At 32.8% G+C, this 19136-nt stretch overlaps 1 protein-coding gene across 3 annotated transcripts in view; it reads left to right on the top strand.

Moving 5' to 3' along the window:
- LOC126881998 (probable serine/threonine-protein kinase DDB_G0282963) overlaps window positions 1-19136 on the top strand; it is a 222013-nt gene that overhangs the window by 34248 nt on the left and 168629 nt on the right. For all 3 annotated transcript variants that reach the window (XM_050646762.1, XM_050646761.1, XM_050646763.1), the window contains exons 3-4: window positions 1882-7603; window positions 10917-10958. In XM_050646762.1, the coding sequence (XP_050502719.1) occupies window positions 1882-7603; window positions 10917-10958 (5764 nt within the window). The remainder of the gene's footprint in view (window positions 1-1881; window positions 7604-10916; window positions 10959-19136) is intronic.

A 19136-nucleotide genomic window follows, 5' to 3' on the forward strand; every position in this document is an offset into this window, starting at 1 on the left:
TCAAATACACTGAGTAAATAAGTATACAAAACTAGTCGTCGCGCGTCGATCAAAGACGTTACGACTGCTGACGTCACAGACCGTAGCCTCGCTGCAGGGTACCGTTTTTCTAGCCTCCAAGAAAATCAACATTATGAACTCATTTATCTTAAAAAATATACATTTTTAAACAGTTTTATGATTGCTACGTTTTTATATACCTTGTAATCTATTGAATTTAACTATATTTAAAAATTAGTGAACATCCCTATTGCGTACTGCCGGTATTACTTCTTGAGATCAAAGTGCCGACATGGAAGAGGTTTTACTGTCCCTATTGTTTTCACGTTTGCTACCTACAAATTTCCAAAAATGCTTTGCATTATTTTGTATTGAAAATTCGGTGAAACGTATGTAATGTGATAACAACATTTTGATAGATTTTTACAATTTGTTCTCAGAAGACAAAATTCAGCACGGCTTGCAGGAGGTTTTATAAATTTTATGAGCTTTTATTTTTTCATTTAACAATTGCTCAGAAGAATACCAACAAGGAAAATAGATGTTATCCAGAAATGAAATCTTTTTCGAATAATAGTATTCTGATAATCCTTTTCTAATAATCTCATCATTCAAACCAGATCTATCCATTGCTGGATACTGGATATAGGTCTCCCTAGGCCCCAGTCTTTTCCACATATTCCTGTTTTGTGCTGTTTGCATCCAATTTTCGTCGATCCGTTTTATCTGGAATGGACTTCAACCTGGACCGATCTGTTTAATGGATAAAATATATTTAATGTGTAATTTAGTATGTTAAAAATTATAGAAAACAATGGGTGCCCGATGTAATTTTGTCCCAGACTACATGTAATTAGTTAATAATTAACATAAGAAGCTTTATTATATGTAGCTGAAGTTGATTTCGCCTAGTTGATTTTGTCTGACTCCTTAGCAGTGTTAAAATCTATGGGTAAATATGGACCCCCAAACTTATAAGACTGCCGATACATTTATAGGATTAACCATATTAAACAAATTCTTTTAACCACAGGGATCAATATACATTTTCTCTGGACTAAAGCACACGCAGGAGTTGAACATAATGAGTATGTTAACTTATTAGCCAAAGAAAGCATTTAACCGATAAAATAGCCTTTGCGCAATTTTAACCCTCTACACCAACCCCCCCCCCCCCCACCACCAAAAACATAATTCTTTTGTTTTTGGGTTTGAACATGTTTTTCCCATTTTTGAATGTCCTAAACGACTGAGTTACTTTAAATTATATATAACCTATAAAAAATCCTTGATTTGGTCTATTTGGTCTATTTGAAGTCTATAAAATTGGGAAAATCCTCAAAAACCCCATAAAAAACCAGTTTTTCGGATTATTCAAGATGCGCACTTTACGTAAAAATCTGAAAAAAATTAGGATTTTAGTTTTTTTTACACAAAAAAAAATTAGACCTGCAGGCATCTCCAAAAACAAAAGTACGAATTTAAAAAAAAAACATAAAATAAAAATTCATTTTGAAGTTATATACTCTCAACCTAGGGATCTACAAAAAATAGACATGTTTTATAAAAGCCACAACTATGCCTGTGAATTTTTTTGAATTTTTTAAATTAATTGCATCTCACCTAAAAAAAAAATAAAACGAAAAATGACGTTTATGGCGGCGGGGGAAGATGGAAGGGGGTGAAGGCTTAAAATGCCGCTGAACCTTATTTTTTTAATCACATAGAACGTAAAAAAACAAAAAAAAATTAATTCTGGGAATAAGGGCGTTTTGCCTATTTAACGCCAATTTATCCTATCCTTTAAATTTTAAAACATATTTTTTTACTCAAAAATAATCTAAAAAATATCTTGTATACTCATTAAAAACGTTTTTTAAGGGTGAAGGAGTTCAGAGGAAGAAAAAAGTATTTAGAGATAACATCGAACCTTTACAGCTTCGACCCTCTATAGTGCACAGGGCACTACAGAAAAAAATCATTTCAAGTACACCATTACTTTCCAAACACATAAATCCAAAATTTTTACCTGATTCTTCAAGTGTGTCCTCAATAACAGATAAGGAATTAGAGGAACGCAATGAAGAAATTTCAAAAGACGTATTAAATGTGTCTGATAATAACCGATTAGAGAACCAATCAAAACGAAAGAACCAAAGTATTAAGGGCAATAAATTGAAGGAAAAATGCGTCAATAATAATTTATCAAATGTATACAACAACATCGACAAAAATAATTGCACTCATACTTCACAAAGTCCCCATAGAGAACGTGGTAGCATGAACCTGGAAAGAAGTAACAAAGTAGATGGTGATGGTGATTTTGTTATTCCCAATGTGTTACCAGAGAAAAAATCTAACACCAATACAGACCCAATAGTTTCCACAGAAGCAAAGTCATCTAAAATTCCTGTTTACAGTTTAAGATCCAGAACTTTAAATGATTTAAAAAATAATACTGTAAATGAAAACGGCCGAACAAATTATGCTACGTCTAAATCAGTACTAGAACCAATATCGGATGTTGAAATAGCACAGGAAGTTGAAAAAATATTACAATTAAATAATTCAGACAAGGAAAATTCAAACCAAAACGTTTGCGTTGAAAATAAGGTAAATAATGATGTTGAACATCGAATAAGTCAAAAACCGCCTATACCAAAGCCTCGAAAGAAACGAATGTATACTCAAACGGACACCGAAATTACTATTCATAATAACAATAATGTAGACCTTCCTACAGAACTTCGTCCAAGAGTATCTGAAAAATTAGATCCTAAACTGAAAACAAATGTTAGTGTACAAACATGTACGGAATTCGAAAGCCCTACACCTCCTAAATACAGAAAAAAATCACGACTGTCAACTATTGTCGGGAAGATTACCCAGATAGCTCAATCTAAAAGTTCTTCTAGTAACAAATCCCGTAATTTGTTCAAAACAACCCTACCGGATACAGCTGATAAAGTTATTCAAACCTCAAGTCGTCCATTATCACCATCTTTCATATCGGAAAGTAATTACACGCAGGATGAAACTGAGGAAGGTGACGTTAGTAGTAATGAAAGTTCAATTTTAAATTATACCAGGTTTATAGAAGAGTCCCAGAAAATGAAGAACTTGCGACAGCGTCAAATTAAACAAAATTTCTTAAAGAAATATAGGAAGAAGAAGGCAAAAGATCGTTTAAGACGTAACAATATTGACTCTAACTCACTAAGGTCAGAAACCATTAATACTACTTCTTCAGCTGAAGTTCTTGAAAACATTGACTTACCAGATACCCCAACACGAATTCAAACCATGCAAAACAATAGACACGTGCTTCAAATTTGTAACAAATGGCTTTCCGACATTGAGAAAGAAAAGACAGAATCAATTATAAGTGACAGAGAATCAATTATCAGCGACAGAGAATCTTATTGTTCACATAAAAATCTCCACGTATCAACACACAATACATCAAAAAGTATACTCACTATTAACAAAGATTCATTTCAAAATAATATAAATGAAGATCATGATGATGAATCATCAAGTGCCAGCAAACCAGATTGTTCAAATAAAGAATATCAATCTTCTATAAATAATCCGTCAAAAAGTATATCACATGTCACAAATAAAACTTTAGTTCAAAATGATATAAATAATGACGGTGATGATGGAACATCATGTACTGTAATTGCACCAAATGCTGTAGTTGATCAGGAATATGAATCACCAAGTGCCAGAAAAATAAATTGTGTAATTAAAGAATGCCGAACATCTAGAAACAATCAGTCAAAAAATATATCACCTGTTAACAAAGATTTATTTGAACATGAAGTAAATGAAGATCAAGATGATGAAGCATCATTATTTCACTTAAGTTATGTAAATGAAGATCGTAGTGATGAATCACTAAGTGCTAGAAAATCTTCTAAAAGCAATCGGTCAAAACATATATCACATATATCACATATTAACAAATCTTTAGTTCAAAATGATGTAAATGATGATCGCGACAATGAAATATCAACTGTAATCGCAACAAATCGTTCAAATAAAGAATATCGAATATCTGCAGACAATCGATCAAAAAATATATCATCTGTTGACAAAGCTTCATTACAAGATGATATGCACGATGGTCGGGGATATGAATCACCAAGTGGTAGAAAAAGAAATTCATTATTTAGCCAAACACCTAAGGACAATCAGTCAAAAGATGTATCACATAAGAAAGCTTTAGTTCAAAGTGATATAAATGATGATCGAGATAATGAAATATCGAGTGTAAACGCAACAAATTGTTCAAATAAAGAATATCGAATATCTGCAGACAATCGATCAAAAAATAAATCATCTGTTAAAGCTTCATTACAAGATGATGTAAATGATGGTCGGGGATATGCATCACCAAGTGTGATGAAAAGGAATTCATTAATTAGCCAAACACCTAAGGACAATCGGTCAAAAGATATATCACATATTAAGAAAGCTTTACTTGAAAGTGATAGAAATGATGATCGAGACAGTGAAATATCAAGTGTGGACGCAACAAATTGTTCAAATAAAGAAGATCAAATAATATCTACAGACAATCGTTCAAAAAATATTTCATCTGTTAACGAAGCTTCATTACAAGATGATATGCATGATGGTAGTAGATATAGATCATCAAGTGTGGGGAAAAGGAATTCTTTAATTAGCCAAACATCTAAGAACAATCGATCAAAAAATGTATCACATACTAAGAAAGCTTTAGCTCAAAGTGATAGAAATGATGACCGAGACAATGAAATATCGAGTGTAAACGCAACAAATTGTTCAAATAAAGAATATCGAATATCTACAGACAATCGATCAAAAAATGTATCATCTGCTCACAAAGCTTCATTACAAAGTGATGAAAACGATGATGGTGGATATGAATCATCAAGCCTGAGGAAAACAAATTTTTTGATTAGCCAAACATCTAGAACCAGTCGGCCCAAAAATATATTACCTGGTAACACAGCTTCATTTTTGCACGATGTAGATGATGATCTTCGTGATAAATCACCAAGCAAATCATATTGCTCAAGCAAAGAAATCCACTTACCTCAAAGTTGCTCAAAAAATATATTACCTGTTAAAAAATCTTTAGTTCAAAATGATGTAAATGACGATCGTGATGATGAATCATCAGATGCCAGAAGAAATCGTTCTAGTAGAAAATATCGAATATCTAGAAACAATCGGTTAGAAAATATATCAACTGTTAACGAAGCTTTGGTTCAAAATGATTTAAATGATGATCGAGATGTTGAACCATTAAATGTCAGCAAATCAAATGGTTTGAATAAAGAAAATCGATTATCTACAACCAATGGTCCTACAACTGTATCACATGTTAACAAAGCTTTACTTCAAAATGATGTAAATGATGATGAATCATCAGATGCCAGAAGAAATCGTTTTAGTAGAAAATATCGAATATCTAGAAACAATCTGTTAGAAAATATATCAACTGTTAACGAAGCTTTGGTTCAAAATGATCTAAATGATGATCGGGATGTTGAACCAATAAATGTCAGCAAATCAAATTGTTTGAATAAAGAAAATCGATTATCTACAACCAGTGGTCCTACAACTGTATCACCTATTAACAAAGCTTTACTTCAAAATGATGTAAATGATGATCGTGATGTTGAATCATCAGATGCCAGAAGATCACATCGTTCGAGTAGAAAATACCGAATATCTAGAAACAATCAGTTAGAAAATATATCAACTGTTAACGGAGCTTTGGATCAAGATGATCTAAATGATGATCGGGATGTTGAACCATTAAATGTCAGCAAATCAAATGGTTTGAATAAAGAAAATCGATTATCTACAACCAATGGTCCTACAACTGTATCACATGTTAACAAAGCTTTACTTCAAAATGATGTAAATGATGATGAATCATCAGATGCCAGAAGAAATCGTTTTAGTAGAAAATATCGAATATCTAGAAACAATCTGTTAGAAAATATATCAACTGTTAACGAAGCTTTGGTTCAAAATGATCTAAATGATGATCGGGATGTTGAACCAATAAATGTCAGCAAATCAAATTGTTTGAATAAAGAAAATCGATTATCTACAACCAATGGTCCTACAACTGTATCACCTATTAACAAAGCTTTACTTCAAAATGATGTAAATGATGATCGTGATGATGAATCATCAGATGCCAGAAGATCACATCGTTCAAGTAGAAAATACCGAATATCTAGAAACAATCAGTTAGAAAATATATCAACTATTAACGGAGCTTTGGATCAAGATGATCTAAATGATGATCGGGATGTTGAACCATTAAATGTCAGCAAATCAAATTGTTTGAATAAAGAAAATCGATTATCTACAACCAATGGTCCTACAACTGTATCACATGTTAACAAAGCTTTACTTCAAAATGATGTAAATGACGATCGTGATGATGAATCATCAGATGCCAGAAGAAATCGTTCTAGTAGAAAATATCGAATATCTAGAAACAATCGGTTAGAAAATATATCAACTGTTAACGAAGCTTTGGTTCAAAATGATTTAAATGATGATCGAGATGTTGAACCATTAAATGTCAGCAAATCAAATGGTTTGAATAAAGAAAATCGATTATCTACAACCAATGGTCCTACAACTGTATCACCTATTAACAAAGCTTTATGTCAAAATGATGTAAATGATTACGGTGATGATGAACCATTAAATGGTCGCAAATCGAGTTGTTCAAATAAAGAATACAATATGTCTACGCGTCATCGGTCAAGAAACGTATCACTACAAAATAATGTAAATGAAGTTTGTGATCACGAGCCACTTAATGTTAGTAAATCAATAGGTTCAAATAAAGAACGCCAAATATCTACAAACAATCTGCCCAAAAATATATCATCTGTTAACAGATCTTTATTTCAAGGTGATGTAAATAATGATCGTGATGAGGAATCACCACGTGACAAAAGATCGAAGTGTTCAAATAAAAAAGTCCAAATATCTAAAAAGAATCGGCTAAAGAAATCTGTTAGCAAAGCTTTGTTTCAAAACGATCTAACTGATGATAGTGATGATGAACCATTAAGTGCCAATAAATCAAATTGTTCGAATAAAGAATATCAATTATTTAAAAACAATCAGCCAACAACTATATCACCTATTGACAAAGCTTTATTTCAAAATAATGTAAATGATTCTGATGATGATGATGAGCCATTAAATACGAGCAAATCGAATTGTTCAAACAATCCATCAACAAATCTAACATCTGTTAATAAAAATAAGACGGAAAACAACCCCAATTTGAAAACTTGTTCAAATACCGACGATATTAGAGAATTAAGGGTTAGATTAACTAACCATACATATGACTTTAGACAGTCACCAGTGCAAGAGGCAAGTTCGCAACTGAATATTGATTTAGGTTGTGAAAACCCTATTAATTTGGCAACAGAAAACGGTACTGCAGAAGGCCGGAAAACCAATGATGAAATTTCCAATGAATGTGACGACCATCGAGTTGTGAGTGAACATGGTGTAACAAGAACACCAAAGAGAACAAAGGGACCAAAATCAAAGAGAAGTAAAATTGGTAAGTACTCGTAATATTACTATTTAATAATATAAGTAGGTAACATATTTATTTAGGACGACACCATACCCAGTGAAAATGTAATTCTTTTATACACATAGTTTCAAAAGTTATGCATAACCCCTCGATTTTTACACTTTTATAAATCCGTATTCGTATCATATTATATTAATAGGTCATTTTCATATAAAATACACCTTTTTTTATTGGTACCTCATTTTGCTTATTTAAAGTACGCCTCAAACTGTTTAAATTCAACTTTCAAAAACGCGCGTGTTTTAAAGTTACCATGGCAACATCAACAGTTTTAAATATTGATCTGACCTAACATTATAGTCGCAAATATGTTCCATAACGTCTTTCTGGTCCATATTAATTAAAACTCTGTTGTTCTACTAACATTACAGGGTGTTTCATTAATAATTGTCCATATAGTAACTGGAAAAACCTTAGCACAATACGAAGATTTAGGGCCGGTTGTTCGAACGCTAATCAACAATGATCGTTATTAAATATTTAATTACTGTCACCAAAACTGTCAATGTCAACTTTGTTTGGGTTGCTGAAAACATAATTAATTACAATTATGAGATTTATTATTAATTATGTTAATAAATTATTGTTATATTAATTGATTATAGTCTCAGAATTGTAATTAATTATGTTTTGACAACCCAAACAAAGTTGACATTGACAGTAATTAATTATTTGATAATGTTCATTGTTGATTAGCGTTCGAACAACCGGCCCTTAACCTAAAACACTTAAATAAAATGTGGTTCCTTACTAAGTTACAGGGTGTTTTATCTAAAAATTGAAAAATTATTTTTCCTCAGCATTTTAAAACTATTCGACGTATCTTTTTCATACTTGACAGGAAGTATAGGTACTATCCAAACTACTAAATTATGTTAAACAGACGTTTCTGTCTATTACCAGAGGCGTACGACGGGGGAAAGTGAATAGTTGACTATTTCCAAATTCTACGACACTGGCGGTATTGCTATTTTAGTTCAATTTTTGGATTCTCCAATACTTTCTATAAAAATAATATACTCTTCATTCGTAACGATAAAGTCATTAGTTTTCGAGATCTTTGAAGTTAAAAATGAAACGACACGGTTATTTTGATTAATGTATTGTGTCGCGAGTGTAAATATCTCGAAAACTAATCATTTTATCGTTACGAATGAAGAGTATATTATTTACATAAATAGTATTGAAAAATCAAAAAATTACACTAAAATAGCAATTTTGTCAGTGGCGTAGAATTTGGGAAGGGTCAACCAGCCAATATCCCCTGTCGTACGCCTCTGGTAGTAGCTAGAAACGTTTATTTATCTTAATTTGGTAGGGTGTGCAGTACCTACACTTTCTGCCAAGTATCAATCATATGAATCATACCATAAATTAATCAAAATAACTGTGCCGTTTCATATTTAATTTCAAATATCTCAAAAACTAATGACTTTATCGTTACCAATGAGGAGTATATTATTTACATAGAAAGTATTGGAGAATCTAAAAATGGCACTAAAATAGTAATTCCTCCAGTGGCGTAGAATTTGAGAAGGGTCAACCATTTACTACCCCCTGCCGTACGCCTCTGGTAGTCGCTAGAAACGTTTGATTATTATAATTTAGTAGGGTGTATAGTAGTCGCACTTTCTGCCAAGTATGAAAAGGATACGTCGAATAGTTTTAAAATGCTGGGCAAAAATATTTTTTAAATTTCTAGATAAAACACCCTGTAAATCAGTAAGGAACCACATTTTATCTAAGTGTTTTAGGTTAAATCTTCGTATTTTGTGCTAAGGTTTCTCCAGTTACTATATGGACAATTATTAATGAAACACCCTGTATATTTACATCGTATAAACGGTGATTCAACCATAATTGTTTACAAATACAACTCATTACCTATACCACTACATTTGTACATATCAAGTGTCTAATAATAACTCTCTCCTTAAATTCAGCTATACTGCATTTTTATACCCGACATAATATGTAAACATCACGTTTATAATTCACGGTCAGGAGTCATTGTCTTCGTGCCGGGCTAATACCCTATATTATATTTTGATAACGTTATTTACCACTTAAAACATATTTTCTATAGATTGTCCCAACTATACTACAGTACATACCCTGTAACGTAAAATTAATAAAATATGAATGTAATATTACTAACAAATGTTTCAAAAGCTTTATTCAAATATGTGAAGACCGACATTCTCGGAAACCAATGAGGTTGTACTTCCATTAATGGCACTCTCAATAATGTTTGAAACATCCATTGAATGAACTTGTCGTATTCGTTTTTATAAGCGTTTTACGATTTTCGCGGTGTTAACCGCGATTCTGCTTTACTATTTAAGTAATCAATGTTAAAACTCATTTTTAAGCAATATACAACCAGTAGTAGTAATTAATCTTATGTGACAGGCTGCGAATTAATTTTTGTTTTTCTTATTTCCATAACAACGAAAGGTTTACTGATGTACATCACAAATTCAACCATTATTAGCTCTTATTTCAATTTTTTGTAGTAATAATACAAGACATGGTTTCAAAGTGTACAAAAAAAAACGTGAAGTATTCGTGGATATTGGTCTTTAAAATACTAGTTCTATTTAAATAACTAAAAAATCGCGCATGTTCTAAAAACCTCAATATCCACTAATTATACTTTAATAATATTAGCTACCATATAGTCATGATGTGAACAAGTCAAACTCAAGCTCAATGGTACCTAGAGCATAAAACATTGGATATTTTAAACATCCATGTTTAATTTCACATTTTTCATCATGTTCCTATGACGGATCAATTGTAAAGGGTTTTTACCCACATATTTTTTATTTTTTGATGGTTAGCATGTTAGATTCACGTAAACACTGTTGATGATCGGTCATCCGATCGAAAACTAGTGCTGTTCTGTGATGTAGCCCTTTTTAAGGATTTTATCGTTTTCGATATAGAATAGATCTTGCTCTGGTAGACCCCGATAATTTTCTGAATTTTGATTCAGAGAAATTATATGTCTGTACCAGCCCTACAAAGAGACTACTTCAGGCATGCTACAGGGGTCAGAGTCCTATCGTTGGCTACAATAAGAAGAAACATTTTATTGAGCATACTTGGGATCTGCTCTCCTGAGCTGTTCATGCCCAAAGGAATATTTTTAGAACCCATCATGAAGTTAAAAATGGATGCACTAAAAATAGTATATAGACCATCTTCTACGTTAATTCATAAAAGTCCCAAACCCACTAGTATTTCAGTTTTTTTTAAATATGTCGTTTTTTAGGTAAAAATGTCACTTCAACTGAAGCAACGGCAGAATCATTAGGTAAGTTTGAACAATTAGAACTATTATTTTGTACAAAATTTGTAAATATGTACATAATTATATACACTATCAGGGCTGTTGATGTCGATTGTCCATCGTGTAAGTGCTCTACCTTGCTTATTATGTCTTCTCGTGGTCTCAACACTGTAATTTTTTGCGTCCACCGCCTGTCATTCATTCTGGCCACATGGCCCGTCCAATTCCACTCCAACCATGCTATTTGCTCTATTACTTATGTGACGCCTATCCCTTTCAGGCCTGAATTTTTTTTTGAGTGAAAATGAAGTTTCCGTTTGAATAAATACGATATACGGTATCTAAAAAAGTGTAAAAAATGCAGAAAAAAAAATTCATTGTTTGAATCTGTCACAAATGACATGTCACGTTCGTGCGCTCTGGGCTTATGTTCTATGAATGCAGGATCGTAAGTGTATGAAAAAATTCATTTTTATCAAACGTAAAACACCATTAGGGCCAAATAAACATTATTTTTATAATTGTTTAATATGCAATTACATACTAACTAAAATAGAACAAACATTTTTTGCTGAAATGTCATGTCTTTCGATTGCCTCTTTGCTGAAGAACAGCTCGTTGAAGGAACAGGTCATTCATTCAATATAGGTTCTTCTAATATAGTTTTTTCAATATCCTTGTCATCGGTGTTATTTTTAAACATTTTAACGTCAAAAGCAACATCATTTTCGCCATCTAAATCTTCTATTTCGGACTAGTTACCATCATTTAACACCTCTAGAGCCAAATCGTGGGTGAGAGGCACACCTGTAATAATTAGAAAAACTACTTTTATCATTAAAATGTAGAAAAATTTATAAAAAGTCACACCAATAAATATTTAGTATTTTGATTTCCTGCTTTGAAAATTGAATGTGTGACGGAAACTCACTATCGTGATATTCAAATTTTACGGGACAAGATCTCTACAAACAAACCAATAATTTCTTAAATTTTGTTTATAATCTTGAAGTTGAAACTTTATCTATACCACAACCCCGTTACAATAACATAAACACTTATAAAAAACAAGATATCTTTTACTTACCTTTATCGGTTTTGTACTCAGTATTAATAGCAGACACCCCGGAAGATCTCCAAACACTGATAAACAGAATAGTAGAGTGCAGCGAAAAGTTCGGTTTATCACTTAACATCAAAAAAACAAAAATAATGATGGTGTCGAAATCTCCACAAAATTTTTCTGACATAACCGTACATGATCAAAGAATTGAGCGTGTTAGAAAATATAATTACCTGGGAACTGTTATTAATGAAAACAACGACAACTCTGAAGAAATCAAGATCAGAATAGAAAAAGCTAGAGCTACTTTTACCAAAATGAAAACAGTTTTATGCGGAAGAGAGCTAAGTTTAAATCTTAAAATTCGCCTCATGAGATGTTACGTGCTGTCAGTTCTTTTCTATGGAATGGAAGCTTGGACACTGAAAAAGATCGATACAAGGAAAATAGAAGCATTCGAGATGTGGATGTACCGCAGGATACTGAGAATATCGTGGACAGAGAGAGTGACAAACATGGAAGTGTTGCGAAGGATGCAGAAAGAAAAAGAACTTGCGCTTACTATTAAAAAGCGCAAACTGCAATACTTGGGACATATAATGAGGGGACAAAAGTACCAGCTACTACAATTAATTATTCAGGGAAAAATAATAGGTAAAAGATCCATTGGCAGAAGAAAACATTCATGGTTGAAGAATTTAAGAGATTGGTACAAGTGCAGCAGCTGCCAATTATTTAGATCTACGGTATCAAAAATACGCATAGCCTTGATGATAGCCAAACTTCGGAACGAGGACGGCACCTGAAGAAGAAGATCGGTTTTGTCGTCAAAATACACAGTCTTCTTTAAAGGGTATTCTATTGCAAACTAAGCGGGAATTCGTTAAATAATTTCAGTTACTCTGATAATACACGATAGACACAACATATTGATATCATCTTTCCTAGTCAAAATATGTTTATTTTGATATTGATACCCACATAAACATGAGCTCACGATCGTGTCAGTTGATATTGATACCCACATAAACATGAGCTCACGATCGTGTCAGCCGGTCACGAAAGGGCTATTCTTCTTTTTCTTCTAATTTCCTCGTTTATAATTCTGTCTCTGAGAGTATACCCATAGATTTATAAAGGACTCAAAATTCGTTACCAAATTATATCAAATCATTACACAAGAAAAACTATTAAAATTAATATTCTTAGCTATATATCGCAAAAAATTATAGTGAATACAATTTTAAAAAAGGCATAAACATCATAAAAAACAGTATTAAATTATTCATTACTGTTGAAAATCGGCATATACAGAAAACAATAATATAATATCTAAATAAATTGAGGCCCGCGATCAAATTAAAAATAAGAAATTTTTCAAAAAACTAATTAATCAAAGTAAGTTATCAATCGAAGTAACACAGAAAACGACAATAAATATCGTCTCCATACCACCAGATTGACAACAGGTGGAATACTTTCTTTGGTTACAACCTCTCGAGATTTTCAAAAAATATAAATCATACAGGATGTCGACGAAATTAAGATGAGAGAATTTTAAATAATTCACAACCCATCTGCTCAGCGTGTTAAGTTCCAACAAGAAAGATTCCTTAATACGCCTACAAGAGAGTAAATGAATTAAAAATGTATAAACATTTTCAATTTCTTTGCAACACGAAAATGCAGCAGCTGCATCTTACTCTGGTTAAATCGGAGAGTGCAGGAAGAGTCTATACCGGTTTCGGAGGTCTTTTCCCCCTCATCAGTAGTCCCATATCCTCTTCTCTTCGATTTCTCCACGTACCACACTCTAGGCCCTTCCCAGAGGAGGATATGGGACTACTGATGAGGGGGAAAAGACCTCCGAAACCGGTATAGACTCTTCCTGCACTCTCCGATTTAACCAGAGAATTATGCAGCTGCTGCATTTTCGTGTTGCAAAGAAATTGAAAATGTTTATTTTCAATTTTAATTCATTTACTCTTTTGTAGGAGTATTAAGGAATCTTTCTTGTTGGGACTTACCACGCTGAGCAGATGAGTTGTGAATTATTTAAAATTCTCTCATCTTAATATCCTCGGCATCCTGTTTGATTCATAAATTTTGAAAATCTCAGGAGGTGTAACCAAAGACTATATTTCGCCGCCGCCTACGAAAAGTATAACTCCGAAAAATGCCGTTAAGAGTAGAACTTTCAATGAACGCCGCGAAAAATATTATTTTCGATTATATGATTGTGAAAATTATAATCCCTAATAGTGTTAGCGAAAAAATTTATTTTTTGGGGAGTATCGGCAAGAAACATCATTTCTGTTTGTGGGTCCACGAAAATTATAATTAGTAAAAAGATCTCAGAAATAATTGTTTTCGTGGGCAGAAACAGAAACAGAAAGGGAAATAATTGTTTTCGTCGGCATCTATTATGAACTAAATCTTTTCATTATAAATATTTTGGGAGTTATAATCTTCGCGGACACGCATATAAAAAAATTGTAATCGCCAATACTTATCAAATAGTTATTATTTTTACTGGAAATGTATTAGGAATCACATTAATCATAGGTGGCCATAGATGGCTCTAGTTCATCCGTGACATTTCTTTCTTTGCAATTCGGAAAGGCCCAAAGTATGATACGTGGAGAAATCGGAGAGAAGAGGATATGGTGAGGATACTACTGATGAGGGAGAAAACTGCACTCTCCGATTTAACCAGAGTATTATGCAGCTGCTGCATTTTCGTGTTGCAAAGAAATTGAAAATGTTTATACATTACTAATTAATCATTATTTAAAATTTCACCTTTTTGTTGGTATATCATACTCGTAATTAGTGTTGCCCAAAATCGGTCTTGGTCTTGCAGTCTTGGTCTTGTTCTTGCGTTTTCGCAAGACCAAGACCAAGACCGCCTAATTTTAGCAAGACCAAGACTTACCGTGCAAGACTTGAGCAAGAACAAGACTAAGCCTGCGAGACTCTTGCGTCTTGCAGTTAGAACTGAGGGTCGTTTTAGGGAGTATATAAGTTCGGCTATATTCTTAGATACTCTATGAGAAACAAAAAAAATTGTATCAAAAATTTTGAAAATTGGACTTATGCGCATTACGAACAATACCATAAACATACATAGCGAATCAAAATATCCATTAAAAGAACACTCGACACATTTGACATGTACTGAGAGGTCATTATTATAATGTAAAAATAAAATTTTTTAGTCATACATTCTTTCTCAGCAGCAGTGGCGTAGCTAGCCCCACAGGGGCCCCGTATCAAAGATTTTCGCGGGGCCCTTTTCAAGAACTGATATAAGGTAGTGCTAGAAAATGTTCGATGGAACACCGTACTTATGTGAATGTATACTTTTTTGTATGGTGTCTAAGGTTAGACTTTAACGGATACCCTTCTCAAAAACCTGGAAGCCTTTGAAACCTTGGTGTATCGGAGGATCCTACGAATAAGTTGGGTGGATAGAGTTCGTAACGAAGTTGTTATACATTGGAGGGGAAAAATTACGGGAAGTCATCAGAACAGTAAAAACTCGCAATCTTGAATATTTTTTTGGCCATGCTATGAGGTGCTATGTGCTATCCGTATTATACTACGGGATGGAAGCGTGGACACTGAAGAAAATTGACGTGAGAAGACCGGAGACATTCGAGATGTGGGTGTACCGAAGAGTGCTGAAGATCTCATGGGTAAATAGAATAACCAACGTAGAGGTAATGAGACAGACGTATGCATAAGGAAAGAGAAGTACTTCTAACAATTAAGAGAAGAAAACTGAGATATAAGGGACATGTGATGAGAGGAGATAAATATCTAATACTCCACTTCATTATGTAAGTAAAATCCAGGAAAAAGATTTATAGGAAGCTGATAGCTGATTTAAGAGGAAACAGTAGCGGTCAACAGGTAGCGAAAACGCGTTCCAAGATTACGGCTGTAATTTTGAATATTTTTTCGAGATATTTGGCACACGTATTCGTAATATAATAAAGAATGGCGGTACAGAGCCCAATTTGAAAAATATATTAATATGTGGAAATTACTCTGTAATTAAATACAATATTAAAAAAACGAGCCTGTACCGCCATTAAGAAGAACAAAAAAATACACTTTCTTCAAATAAACTTTTTTATCCGATGCCTAGATTTTGTGTCATTTTGGAACTACTAAAATTTTTTATTTCATTATTAGTTCCAAAATGACACAAAATCTAGGCATCTGATAAAAAAGTTTATTTGAAGAAAGTGTATTTTTTTGTTCTTCTTAGTGGCGGTACAGGCTCGTTTTTTTAATATTGTATTTAATTACAGAGTAATTTCCACATATTAATATATTTTTCAAATTGGGCTCTGTACCGCCATTCTTTATTATATTACAAATACGTGTGCCAAATATCTCGAAAAAATATTCAAAATTACAGCCGCAATCTTGAAACGCGTTTTGGCTACCTGTTGATCGCTACTGTATCACCTTAACTCATGGCTGAAGAATCTTAGGGCATAGTTTGGATGTACATAGTAACAACGAATTATTTAGAGCCGCACTCTCAAAATTAAAAATCGCTTTGATGATTTCCAACCATCGAACCGGAGACGGCACCTAGAGAAGAATGCGCCACCCAGAGAATTATAATATACATACTCCATTTAATAATAAAAGGCAAAGGAGACGGAAGAAAAGGGTCAGGTCGAAGAAAAACGCCATGGCTTAGAAACTTAAGAGAGTGGTTTGAGAAACTCCAGCTTCCATTTTCCGGGAAATTACTATAGCCAATTTGATAGCCAACACTCGATAATCGAGCACGGCACATGAAGAAGAAGACATGTGTGAATAATTTTATTCCACTTTAAAATTCCTGAAATTCAATTACTCATCAGTACCAACTAACCAGCATCTGAAAGAATTACTAAGAAGTGCTGTCACCATTTATTCACTAAGATTTAAAGAATTATCAAAAGAAGTAAAATAAATTTATAATATTTAAATTTAGTACAAATAGGTTGTACTTTTATTTACACGTGTTCAATAAATATTCTGTACAAAATTCTGTAAAAAAATTTTTAACACCTCTTTTGCATAACTTTTTAATACGCATTTAATGACGGCTTCTAAAAAATTTCAAATTTCTATCAAAGAATATCAAGGACCTTGGCCACCCCTGTTACAGACGACAATTAGATAAGAATTAATTATTGTTTCATTAGTAGAAAGAGATCTAGATCTAGTACTTACCATTGCAATCTAAATCACTTTGAGAATCTGGTTGATGGAAAAATGAAGAAATTTTGGGTATTATCTTCTTCAAAACTTCTTCCTTTTTTTGTTTCATTTTTCTTTTCATCGCTCCACTCAGCTACACTCTTTTTATTTCAGTAATTTTTTTCACTTCACAATATTTTCAGAATTTAAAATTTAAACTTTCTGAATCGACTGCACAAATTGAACCTAATAAACCTAATAAACTCTAATAAACCAAACTCAAAAAATAGATTTGAAAACAGATTCAGTTTTTCAACAACACTTGTTATATAAGCCAAGGGTGACTGGACAATGAAAAAATGGGCTAAACAATAAATAGATTACGTACACGCAAATATACCCAAAACAATACATATACACACTGTTCCAAATCGTCAAGGATTAAGCGATAACAAAAATTGCAATTTGGCCATTTTACAGTGTGTCACCCACCGCCAACGGTAAATGAACCATGAAAAGTACCTAACTTGAAAACAAAAACAAAGCTTCTTTGTTGTTATGGAATACGGCGGCAAATGGATATATTATGATTTACAATACAATATTATAGATAAAGAATCCATTATACGAAAAGGTCGACATCCAAACAATACACTGTTTCAAAGCGTTTTATTAGGGAATTGTAGAATATTTTGTTCAATTTTTTCAATGGAAGTTTTGTTTCGACATGCAGCGCCAAGGCCCCGTATAATATGCCGGATATCGTATAGACATAATACCGAAATATTATTTTAACGATATAGGTACACTTCTCCAAGAAATTAACGCACCACCCATCTTTATTTATACGTCCATGGCACCACCTTCAAAGGTCATTTTTAATGTCTCAAATTTCCTAAACCTGTTGTTATTTAAATTTAAGTGATTTTTTTAATATTTGGTCTTATTCTATTCTTTATAAATATCGCAGTAATAATAGATATTGTTGCTAGACAGGTCAATTTTGTCAGTGTATACCGGGTGTACCAATCAAACTGTGTTTTTTCTCACTCTGTGGAATATTCTAGCATTATGCTAACTTATTATTCTAGCATGCAATAATAGCATACTGAAATTAAAGCCCAACTAAAGCCTCATATTTTCTTAACATTATGTTTTTTTATTCATTCACTTATATTGGATAATAAAAAAGTGGTACTTTTTTAACTATCCATGTTTTTCATCAATACAGAATGTTTTTAAATAAGTATGGCAAACTTTAATGGGTAATTCTGCACGAAAAACTAATGACAGTTTACTTCATAAACGTTTACTTTATAAATGCTTTGTTTACCAAATAGGGAGGGGTTGAAATTTTTCTTACAAACTGACGATTTATTTATTGCTCTAAAATCGGCTGAAATACGCAAATGAAATTTTGTGGGTTTTAAGAGGTAGTTTTAACTTTAGTTAGTTAGAACATAACAGCGATCACTTTAGATCGTGGGTTCAAACCCCACCCGGTGTCAGTTGTTTAGATATTTATTAATTTGGCTAGTCTTTACTATGGCTATGCTATTCAAGCTTAAAATGTACCTCTCTGTTACGTTGTTCTAAGATATGCAATAGGCTAATGGGCAACTGCGAGACTTGCAAGACTCTTGCTGCAAGACCAAGACCAAGACTGGGAGCGCAATACCAAGACTAAGACCAGGTGTACTGCCGCAAGACCAAGACTGTCTAAGTCTCGTCTTGGTCTTGCATTTGGGCAACACTACTCGTAATATTCTCAAAAACATACAGTCGGAAAAATGAAAGAATACCAATGAACGATCACATCAATCACTTATTTTGTATTTGCTGTCTTTTTCTATAAATAACAAACGTTTGTTATAGAAAAAGACAGCAAATACAAAATAGGTGATTGATGTGATCGATCACGGGTATTCTTT

Source organism: Diabrotica virgifera, chromosome 3 (genome assembly GCF_917563875.1).
Source record: "Diabrotica virgifera virgifera chromosome 3, PGI_DIABVI_V3a".
Lineage (NCBI taxonomy): Eukaryota > Metazoa > Arthropoda > Insecta > Coleoptera > Chrysomelidae > Diabrotica > Diabrotica virgifera.